The following is a 12,686-nucleotide window of genomic DNA, read 5'->3' as shown; positions in this document are numbered from 1 at the left end:
TACTAATCTCCAAGAGTGCAAAAAATTGTTCCAGGACCCTAAGAATTACATAAACCCCCCTACATAATTTTATTCAACCCCTTGAATATTAAAAAAGTTGGGGGTGGAACAAAATTTTCCAGGCTCTTGGGACCGGTCCTATGGGCCCAGGATCAGTCCTAAGGACCGGTCTGGGCCATGAAATTTCTCATGTCCCAGGCCCATGAGTGACTAGTTCCAAATGGGACTAGTCCTGTTGTGGCCAGTCCTAATCGGGCCCAGACTCAGACTTGGTTGGGATTGGTCCTTGCCCAGGTCTAGGTATACCTGGCCCAACCGTTTTAAAAATGGGTAGGGTCGAGTTGGGTCACATGAAAACGGGTCCTTAAATGCCTATCCATACCCGTTTTCAAAACAGGTGCCTGCGGGTATATACCCATTTTGCCAGGTCTAAATCTAACCAAACACATTTTTCTAAACATTCTTAGTAATTTTCAAGGTGTGTTTGGTTTGGAAAATGTTGTATTAATGGAAAGATAGATTACCATGAAGATTATTGGGAATGTTTAAGGAAATGTGTTTGGTTGGTTGAAATAAATTGATGAGTATGTTATATAAATTACTAAAGTACCCTCCTTTTTAAATATTAATATATTATTATTTTTTGAATAATTTCTTTTAACCCCCTACATTTCAGATTTAGCTAAAACACCCTAGCAACAAAAAAGTTTAAAACTTAACAAAAACACCCCCACCCACCCCAAGCCACTTCCGACGATGATAGTGGAGATCTAGCTGTGAAAAGACAGCCGTTTCATGGCCAAATATCTGGCCTTTCACGGCCACATCTTTGGTCGTGAAAGGCCAGATATGGCTATTTCTGGCCATGGATTTGTCGGAAACGACCTTAGCAGTGAACGGCTAGCCAGATCCGACCGGTCATGCGACATTCTGTCACTGTTGAGTGGCGGTGGTGGCCAAATCCAACCACCACCCTCGGGTAATTTTTTTAAATTTCAAGGGTATTTATGCCCTAAAAACTTTGTATATAAGGATAAAATAGTCAATTAGTATTTTTGTAAATTGTTTTTTAAATAAGGGCATTATTGTCTTAAAAATTTATTAATAAAGGGTAAAATTGTAACAAAATAAGATTACAAAGTAATCTTAAAATACTTAAGAAAATAGAGGTAATCAGATTACCTCCTATATTACTAATAGTAACTACTATTGGTTCAAAATATTAGAATACTCTTTTTAGAGATTTTTTTTTTTTCATAATTTTATAAAAGAATATTTGATATTTCAAAGGCATTTTTGAATTATAAGAAATTTGTTTTTTTTTAATAATTTTGTAGTGTTTGATATTTTTAATAGGTTTTCTTTTTTGATAATTTTTAGGAAAAAATTTAATATTTTCTAAACAAGGTGAATGACTTTATTTCTAAGCGATGGTATAGGAGGAAATATAAACACTAAGAAAATGGATAAATAAAAGGGGTTATCTGTATTTTCATCCTTAAGGTTTGAAGCATATTATACTACTATAAGATACTATAAGATACAAACAGTTTAGTCAATCAGGTTAGATTTTTCAATTAGAAAATCTATAACACCCTTCTTGTTTTATTCACATATTGTTAGGAATGAATCAAATATTAAAAAATAAAAAATTGGATTTTTAAATTTTTTATATTGTTCACTAGAGTTTTAGCTTTAATAGCTTTTGTATTTACAATTTTGATGAGTAATACGTAGATGATATTTAAATTGTTTCATAAATGTGAAATTAAGCAAGTTTTATAATATATTAAAATGTTCCATATTATATTTAGATATCAATCATTACTCTTGTGAAAAATTAACATTTGTTGGAAGTCTATTGTATACTTTTATTTTTTATTTTTTATATATTTTATTAATTTCTGTTAATATGTAATAAAATAACAAGGGCATTATAGATATTTTATTAAAAAGTTTCACTTTACTGTAAGTAAATATATTCTAAACTTATGGACAAAAGTGTAAATAACACGTAAATAAAAGAGTAAACTAATGAGGCCCTAGATTTTTGCAAGGTTTATAGCAATGTTCTGAAAACTGGACTGGACTGGTCGATCATACTGATCCAACTGTCGCCCGACATACTCTTTGGTCTGAATTTTCAATTTTACTGTTCACCCAAATCCCTAATCTTACCGTCGGCGAATGAGGGCTATCAAGTGCTGAGGTTAGAGGGCTTTTGTAGAGAGGAGGCCGGTGGGTTCACAGGGTCTCAGATTGAATTTTAAACACTAGAATCAGCCAGAATTTTGCCGAAAAAATCCACCCAATACGTCAGTCACAGTCGACGGATGGGGGGCTACCGAGTGTTGGGGTTAGATGGATTTTGTAGAGTGGAGGCCAATAATTTAGGTGGTGGTGTTGGATTGAATTTTTTATGTCGGGATCAGCCATAATTTGTCTAGAAAAATCAATCCCATCATTGTGGTGTTCGTGAGTCGTAGCCGACGAACAGGAGGCTACTAAGTTTTGGGGTTAGAGGGGTTTTATTGAGTGGAGGATGGTGGTTCAGGTGATTGTGTCGAATTGAATTTTGACAAGCAAAATTAGACGAAATTTGTCCAAAAAGTCAAAACCCAAACAGATCGTAGATTTTGAAAAGTCAAAACCTACAGGGACTGAAAGTAGTTTTTAGGGGTACTTTTGTAAGATTTCAAACTTTTTAGACCATTGGTAAAGTGGTTAGAATGGTCAAACCATGAATCGGGTCAAGGCCATGTCCGGTTTTCAAAACATTGGTTTATAGGCTCTGAATTCCCCTTTTGTCTCGTTTTGTCTATTAAAGAGAGGAGAAAGCAGGATGTCGCATAGTTTTGGGTTTGGGTAATCGGATCTCGGCTGGCCCAAATATAAGTCCATATAGTTTTTTTTGATTTTATTAAAAGGGAAAATGATCTTTAGGCCCCTTTATATATACTTTTTGCTTTGATTATTTAACCAAATTAACCTTGTTGAAGAAACAGTAAGTTCACTCCATTTAGTACATTTTTATTTTGTTTACCAACTATTTTTGTGTTTGATTTGTTACATCTGAGACTGAGATGAAGAATTTGTGTTTTCTTTATCGAAACTGATAAGAACTAAGTGGCTGTGCTTGAAAAGGAACCTGAATACCTGATCACCAAATAACTGCATAACAGAATTTCTCTAGAGAGTTCCTTCAGATATCATCCGCTCAGCAAAATATGCAATTAGCTGAAACAAAGACAGAATATAAATACTGAATCATTATCAAGCTCAACAAATAAGGACTCTCAATTAATAAGATTTAGACTCTCGCAAGACATAACTTGGCAATTCCTCGAATAGTATAATTCAACAAAGAAAGAAAGAAGCTCATAAGAAATATAAGAAGAGAAGTCAGTATACATGCCTTGTCACCTAGTGGTTCTAATCCTAAGCTCTTTTCTGTCATTTGTTTCGATGAAAAAACGTTTATATTGTTGTTGCTGTCTGCAAAGGCCTACAACCGAAGTTATCAATTGACCAAGAAATAGCATACACCAAATTACTATCAATGCCACTCACTTTTTCTGTGAGCTCCACCTTATTATCTTATAAAACAAGAAGAACCCATCAAATTTATGAAGTAATGAGAGCAAATAATGCATAATTTTGGGGAAAAAGATTACCTTGGATGTGGGCTTGGCGAGATCAAACAGGGTTTAATCTTCTGCTGGGTAATGTTGGGAATGAAAAGTAACACCTGGGAATTATACCAAAGGGCATATTTATTTTGTTCCACTGAGTTTGAAGCTTCAACCTTTCACTCTTCTCTCTCATATGAAAATAAGGAAGCTGTTCATGAGATATGAATTGGTATAATAATTTTGTTTAAACCACCGTAACTTACCTCAAGCACGCTTATGTTCGAAAATTTTCAGTTTGATCCCTTTGGTTTAGATATAGTTGATGAAGAAAGAGGAGAGGACAAAATGGACATTTCAAAAGGAAATAGAAATTTATTAAATTAATTAAAAGTGAAAATTTTCTGAATTGAAAAAAAAATCAATTACAATTTTCAACAAAAACTAGCATAATTAAGTTTATCACCTGGTAATTTCTGAACTTAATGGTGGTTGATTCTAATCCAACCAAGTAGGGAAGATATGATTCAATTTTTTCAAATTATTTTCGAAAATTTCCTCTAATAATGCAGCTTCATTTGATGGAATTATGCAGAGAAGTCCTCTGCCTCTAACCATATTTGTTAATTACAGGTGATAATTAATAAACTAATGATTCTATGAATGGAATTAAAGATTGAGGAATTCAGAAACAACAAAAGCTTTACCTGAATGAAAAGGAATTAAAATTTCAGTCTTTTGGGTTGTGGTTCCTCCTCCATGTTTGAGCTGAAATCTCCTTTATATTGTTTCACTTGTTTGAGTTCTTTTCCAGAGTAGTAGAAGTTTTCTATATGAAGCCCACACTTCACCACATTGTAATATTTTCCACTGAAATCAAAAGTAAGATATGGGCTTTTCCACTGCAAACCTGGCATAATAGGCGACACCATTACATGATCTGACATGACTGTTGCATTGACATTCTGTTATGTATTTCTGTTCTTCCATCCCCTGCCTCTTACCATTTTCATCTATGCCAATCACCTTATAACGAAAAACCAAAGATTGGGGAGCTTTGTCATGGTCTTGAAATGTTACAACAAGGCACATTTTCAACTGATGGGAGATGATCGGGAAGAGGTCAAAAGGTGGTGGCACCTCGAGAGTTATAGAAGATCCCACATTTTGGAAGCTAAACCACTTCGGAATTTCATTTCCAGGATAAAGAAAAGAACCTTTCAACACATATTGGTTCTGTACAAAAAGAATATTTAACAGCTTATGTTAAAATATAAAATAAAAAACATCGATCATATAAAGGAAATCTAGAGAATGGAAGTCATACCTCTACCAAATTGGCTTTCAGCATATTCTGATCCAGTTTTAAACAGTTACCAAAGTTGGCATTCCTCACTGAAGAGGACAAATCAAAATCCCATAACTCCAATGATATACAATTGTATGCTTCAACAATTTCAGCGCCTAATGGTAAGCACCTAAGCCTCTCACAATAGCTTATGTCTAGATAGCACAAGTTAAGTTCTTTGAAGCTTGATGGTATCCATTCAAAATTGTTTCTGCTTAGATTTAAGCTTCTTAGATAGTCAAACTTACCAAAAGTGTCGGGTAACCTCATGATTTGACAATCAGATAAATCTAAGTCATACAGAAAGCTCAAATTTGATAAAAGAGGCCATACTGAACCCACCATTGGATCTTGAATCCTATATCTGCTCAAGGACAAATAACAAAGTCCCTTCAATTTTCCTAACTGATGGGGCAAATTATTGAGTTTTGAGCAACCCATGAGTTTAAGTACCCAAAGAGCCTTCAACTCACAAATGTCGCTTGGGAGACTTTCAAGCCTTGAGCAATCTTCAAGGTACAAGATTTTTAGTTCTGATGGATATTCAATCAAGGGCAACTCTGTTATAGATGTTCCATCAAAATATACTTTCTCCATGTTACATGTGATCTTTGGAGCCTTCTTGAGATTTGAGCAACCAGAGAGAATGAGATTTCTAAGAAATTTTGATTGAATGTTGGCGGGAAGACTGTTAAGGCTTATGCAACCTTTAAGATTTAAGATAACCAACTTATTTAGATATTGAATTGATGAATGAACCTCAATCAAACTTGTACAACCTTCTAGAATCAAACTCTCAAGATTTGGGACTAATGAGAGATCTGGAATTCTAATTAGGTGCTTGGAGTGGATGAGGTTGATATGCTTCAACTTTTCTAAATGCTGCAAAACAATTATAAATTAAGGAGATGAGGAAGTAACATAAATTATATAATCAGCTTTATGATTTTCTACAAAAAAAGAATATGAAGATAAATATTTATACCTGGAGACCATTTCAGAGTTGTTTAATTTTGCTCCACGGCATGATAAGTGCAAAAAGATTTTCCACCTCAAAAATTGATGGCAATGAATCCAAAGGATATCCAAACCAGCGAAAGAACCTTATGTTACATGGACTGAATTCTAGGCCCTCCAAAGCATGCACCTTATTCACATCCTCTTCATCCACTGAGCAATATTCACAATTTTTGCGGTTGCCTGACCAGAAACACATGCAATAAGTATATTGCACCCACCGTCTACTATAGTAACCGTCCCACCTCGGCTTGTCTGGGCAATAAAAGTCCAAGAATCTGAGGTTTTGCATCTTCAAGAAAGCATTGCACTTCAAGTTTATCTCTTTTATTTTAGAAATATCCAAGGAGATGCATTCAATTGCTTCACTTCCCTAACAATCAAACGACAGTAAATTAGTATCTTAAATAAATGTCAAACCCTACTATTATAACACGAAGTTTTAAAATTAAATTCTAATTTTTTTCTTATTTTTCTTTTTTGTAAAATTCAAATGTAGACATGCCCCAAATCTAATTTAACCCTTCGTTGTAGGAACTAATAAATTATGCGTGACAATTAAAAATTAATAATAATAAATGGATGATGTTATCCAATTATAATAATATAAAAAAATTAATCAATCAATAACTCACCGTGTTTCTTCTTAACACATCATAGATATCATCATGATGCCATAATCTGCTGCGTTTACTTGGATCTTTAGATTCTTGCTTGACAATTTTCTCTCCCATTTTTTGTAACAAATCATGCACTTCTATGCGATCCATATCATCTATAGTTATAAGAGACTTGTCAATGACATTGCATACTCCCATTTTGGAATCAAAATCACGATCATCAAGGATTTCCGTTGCAATATTTCTTCTAGCTCCAATAAGAAAGCATGCTATATCTAGAAATATATCTTTCTCTTGATCATCAAGTCCATTATAACTTATTTTCAGTATATCTTGGATTTTTGGATTTGCATTTGGATTTTTTTTTAGGTTAATCAATGCACTTTCCCAGTCTAATTTTTCCTTCTCAAATAGCGAAGAACCTAGAACTTTAAGAGCTAATGGAACACCTTGAGCAAATTGTATTACCCTTATTGATAGCTCCATGTAATCTATAAGGGGATGATCTAGTTTAAATGCATGACGACTAAAAAGTATAAGAGATTCTTTAAATGGTAATCTCTCAACTCTATATGTGTTACCATGACTTACTCCACAAGTTTTAAGCACTTGTTTATCTCTTCCTGTAATAATGACTCGACTTCCCGGACCCAAACATTCAAGATCTCCAATTAACTTTTTTATTTGCTCTGAACATGTCACATCATCAAAAACAATGAGAATTTTCTTATCGTGAAACCTACTTTTGGTGAAGGTGGACTCTAAAATAGCCCATTGATCTTCTAATATTGCATAAAGAAGTTCTTCACGCAAACAAATTAATCCAATTTTTTCCGACTTTTCCCTGACATTTTGAAAGTGAACACTCTCAAATTGACTTGAGATTTTGGTGAATAATGCACGAGCAAGAGTTGTCTTGCCTATACCACCTATTCCCCAAATCCCAACACTTCTGTAAACATCTTTTAACTCAAGACATAATAGCAATTCAAGTTTCTCTATTTTTGATTCTATCCCAACGAGGTCCTTGTTTTCACTCGAGGACATTTTATTCAGTTCTTCCAATATTTTTTTGACAATTTCCTCTATTAACACAGCTTCACGCCTAGCAAAATATAAAACACTTTAGTAAGTTTAATTAAATCAAAATAGAAAAATACAATGCTTTTTAATTACAATATCTATGCAAACAAAGCATTTGAATTAAGAGAAAACAATATAATGGATACATTCCAAAACATTTACCTAATGTTAATCTAACAATCTTTCATTGAAAGAACCATAACAAAAGTAAAATTCATAGTTTTGTATTTTTGTTTAGCTCATAAGAATGTCCGGTTCAACTCAATTACCACATACTCTATAATAGTTTAACACCACATTTATCCATAATTAAATTTATTGAAATAAAAATATAAACTGATTTCATTTTATTATTATTTTTTAAAACATTTTGAGTCCCCTATTAATTGTATCCTTCCAAGATATATATAAATATTAAATAATCTACAATATCTTAAAATTCATGTACTTGAATTTTCTTAAATATTATAGTTTTAGAATTTAATTTTTCACATTTAAATATTTTAATTACAGATTTTTTCATTAATGATCCATATTAAATATCTAAATACTAGCAATATTTTTTGTCAGTTTTATATATAATAAATAAATTTATTTTCCCCAAATAAAGAAGAGAAGTCCTCATCCATTGAGCACACTTAAATATCTGCAAAAAGTAATTGTAATTGGGAAATTCAATTAACGTACAATTACCTAATGTTACTTGAATCAAATCCAGATAGATTAGTTGTTTCATTCAAAGCATGCCTCCATCTCATCACCTTCTCTGAGCTCTGCTTTTCTTCATGGTTCACAAATGCTTCTCCAAATGTTCCAATTTGATTTCTTACTTCTGATGGATTCACGTGATAGAAAACTGGCACTACCATCAGATCTCTCGCTTTCTTGCATTCAGTGATCTTTGTGAGTTCTTCACGACACCATCTAGATGTGACATAACCTTTTGAGAAGACAATAACTGCGATTATTGATTCTTCGATCACATTCAAAAGTGTTTCTGAAATTTCATCTCCTCTATGAAAGTGTTGATTTTCTTTGAACAGAGAGCTGCATAGAGATGGCTTATAAAGTTGTCACGTGTATCCTCACCTCTAAAACTAAGAAAAACATGATATTTTTGAGAAACTCCGTAAGAAGAAGAAGATGATGATGAAGCCATTATTACACTTCACACTTGATGAAAGACTACTTAGAGAAGAGATAGTTTTGAACTCTGCGTATGTAAGTAATGCACAGAATTTTAAAATTATATAACCAAGACAGTGATATGCTTGCGTAATTCAATGAACCTTCCACGAAGTTTTGTGCAAATTTNAAATAGAAACAGAATTAGAAAAGGAAAGAATTAAGAGTCACACACGGGGACAGACAGTTAGAGAGTTTTACTTACTGAGCATTATTTGTGCTCACCCCGTTATTTTCCTTTGTGGATGCAGGTTCTAGGTGATGATGCGGTTGGAGGGGCGTCGGCGCGCGAGGAGCAATAGCTACACTGTTCCCCTATTTTGTCTTTTGAAATGCACTTTTGTAAACAGTAACCTTTGTGTATAAAAGACATGTGAATTGTAATGAAAAGAAACTTTTTGGGCCCAATTTTCCATTGTTAATTGCATGCATTGTACTAGTTTTCAGTAGGTGTTACATCCCGTGAGTGACATAGTGTAATGACTCTCTCTCTAGCTAGTATACTCGTAAAATAAACAGTAAAACTCACTAAATATATATTACGAAAATATACATGTAGATGAGTATAAAATAATAGCCTCAATTTTTCTTTATATATACAAAACTATACATAGTGTAAATAAATTTCTCAAGAAGCTCGACAGTGTTGCTCGACCCTTCCGCATCTTGACATTCCAAGCGACCGCATCTCATCTACTACCTGCAAAAATATTGAAAACAACGGGGTGAGCACTAATTGCTCAGTAAGTAAACCCGCTATGCTACCCTTCTATCTCCGTTGCTCATATTCTGAATTCTTTCCTTACATCACACTTCTCTCTTCTTCTCTATTCTTTTCTATCCTTTCTCTATGTTCTTTCTCTATTCTTTTTCTGTTCTATCTGTCTGTTCTTTCTCTATTCTTTTTCTGTTCTATCTCTCTGTTCTTTCTCTATTCTTATTTCTCACTTACTAACATGTAAGCACAATTGGAGAAACTAATTCTGAATAATATGAATGACATGATGCATGTGCATAAATGCATAAAGAACGCAATTTCTTTTCGGTTTTCTGTTTCTCTTCTTTCTTTCTATTATGTTCTTTCTTTCTGTGTTCTATTATTTCTTTCTTTCTGTTCTGTTCTTTCTTTGTGTGTTCTACTCTTTCTTTCGTTCTATTCTTTCTTTCTTTCTATTTCGTTCTTTCTTTCTCTGTTCGATTCTTTCTTTCTTTCTGTGTTCTACTCTTTCTTTCTTTCTTTCTATTCTTTCTTTTTATGCTGATCGAACTCGACTGAGGCATGGATTCGGAACCCTGGCCATGTGAGTGAATACAATCCTCATCTACATGCACTTCTATCGGACTGTACAACTCTTCTTTCTGATTCTGAGGCCGCTCACTAAAGGCGGCGTGCATGTAGGTAAATTCTGTTGGTACAGTTCTCATCCACATACACTTCTAACGAACTGTACACTTACTTCTTTCTGATTCTGAGGCCGCTCACTGAAGGCAGCATGTATGTGGGACTATTCTTCTCTGTCACTCACAGGTTCCCTATCGCAACAACCTTCTCTTCTCTTATTTTTTACAATTAATTCTTTTCTTTCTTTTTCTTTATTCTTTACTATTCTCTTCCATGTGTATGTGCATGGAACTATGCTCATTCTTTGCTATTCTTTCTAAATGCAAATGTGAGAATGTGAGAATGCATTATGGCATATAAAAATATCATTAGAAAACTAGTATTTTCTACCAACAACATTCCCATACTTGAAATCAATCATAGATTATTAGACTACAAAATATTTTGAGGTAGTTATTTTGCACAGGTCATATTCAAGAAGGCATATCTCAAGTTACACACATCGGATTGCTACGATCTTGGTCTCATTTTAAAGCGTAGAGACAGGGCTACAACTTTCATGTTTAAGTCTCAACCCAGTTCAATCGGTAAGATGTCCAAAAATCACTCAAAAGGTCACGGCTGTGACAGGGCAGCCATGGTAACATGTTTTCTCTTAGGATTTTCATCAAATAAATTGCATGCATACTCAAACTCTATTTGGCTACACTTCTACTTCTTTCTCAAGCCACCAATATTTGGGCAAAACTCCATTAAACACTAAACCTGGCCAGGAAACTACACTTTATAAAGTCTACTCAGACTCTTTCTAAATTCAACCAAACTTCCATCAATCACCATATAGGCAAAGTCTACATTCTCATGGCTGAATTTTAATTTTCATCAAGTATTACTCTCATCAAAACTTCTCAAAAACATAAGCACATACATACATGTACAAATCTCTACAAACTTACTTAAATCAAACTTAGGGTTAGATTTATTTACCTTGATCTTGGGTAGTTCCACACTAGAAACTCTCTCTTTGGGTAGATCCCCTCTTCTTCTTAAACCCTAAGCATATAACTATAAGAATTCAACACTTTAAAAATTAATCTCACATCATATTACAATAACTCTTACCTTTGGATGCTTAGGATTGAATATCTACCAAAATCCAACCAAAAATCCTCTCAATTGCCTTGGAAATTTGATGAAGAAAATGAGAGAATTTGGAGATGAAAGTGGCGTGTGAGGGAGTAGAGAATGATAGAGTTTTCAAGAATGAACTCCAAATATCTCATTTATTACTTATACTTTCCCATTTTGCCCTTGTACTTTCTATAAAATTCCATCTATGTCCCTTAATCAATTACAATAATGCCCTCATTTTTATTAACTTCTCCATGAAATTCTATCTCTTTTCACTCCCCACTTTTTCAACTAATTATAAGTTAAATTACCATTTTACCCCTAATAAAATTTTAAGGCATTTTCTTCACACTTGTTCAAGATACCTTTAACAAAATTCAACTAAGGGTATTAGAGAATACATAAAGCTACGTATCGCGATGTAGGCCTTACAAAAGATACAAAATTTTGTAGCAACTTTTCACAAGATCTTTTTTTAAATCCAAGATACAAAGAAGATGATAGGGTTAAAACATCAAATGACTTAGTAATGGTATAGAAGTTAGGTTAAACTGCATATCAAGTGGGTTTAGGATAGTATGTACAAAATTTGGATCCATTTTTCATTAGAGCTTTTACTAGCTTTTAAAGATATATCTTATAACACATACACATTTTATTTGTTTATATTCCTATTTTGCAACCAGTAATCACAAACCCTTACTTTTTATGTAAACAGTGCACAAAATTTTAAAATTATATAACCAAGACAGCGATGTGCTTGTGTAATTCAATGAGCCTTTCACGAAAGTTTGGTGCAAATTTCAAGTAATTTCTTCAAGGAGAAGGAATATGCCAAATTTCCTTGAAGTTTCTTTACTTTCTTTACTTTTGATTTAAAAGGGGGGATCCATGTCTCTTGCTGTATTATTAATATACACTTTCATGTAATTATTAAAATAAAAAAAATTGAGTGTATATCCCATTTCTCGGAAGGTGCGCTCATGTTGACTTAGAATGAGAGAAAATTTCGAAACAATTAATAGATTGATTGACAAAACCTATCATCGTCTTCGAGAAAGTTAGCTATTACAGTAAAATCTCTCTATAGTCATAATATTGGGATCAAACTAATTTATTACTATAAGGAGGTTATAACTTAATAGAGGTATAGTTAAAAAAAAACTATTTTTATTTCTTATTTTATAATTCATGTTTTAGTAGTATATATTAGAACTTCAATTAATTATTTTAGTAGCATTAGGATTTCTTATTTACTTTTAATATTACTTGTTTCTTATTTTATAATTTATGTTTTGGTAGTATTAGGATTTCCTATTTACTTTTAATAT

At 33.1% G+C, this 12,686-nt stretch overlaps 1 protein-coding gene across 1 annotated transcript; it reads right to left on the bottom strand.

Annotated features, from left to right (window-relative positions):
- Positions 1–8,386: 8,386 nt before the first annotated feature.
- On the bottom strand, positions 8,387–8,856 carry LOC116138631 (TMV resistance protein N-like). Its single transcript, XM_031424334.1, has 2 exons — positions 8,787–8,856; positions 8,387–8,655 (listed from the first exon to the last, which is right to left on the bottom strand). Exons 1-2 carry the CDS (start codon positions 8,854–8,856, stop codon positions 8,387–8,389), a joined length of 339 nt encoding a protein of 112 aa, XP_031280194.1.
- Between the last annotated feature and the right edge of the window lie 3,830 nt (positions 8,857–12,686).

Source organism: Pistacia vera, unplaced genomic scaffold (assembly GCF_008641045.1).
Source record: "Pistacia vera cultivar Batoury unplaced genomic scaffold, PisVer_v2 Contig342, whole genome shotgun sequence".
In the NCBI taxonomy this organism is placed as follows: Eukaryota; Viridiplantae; Streptophyta; class Magnoliopsida; order Sapindales; family Anacardiaceae; genus Pistacia; species Pistacia vera.
This window is presented reverse-complemented; position numbering and strand designations above follow the sequence as displayed.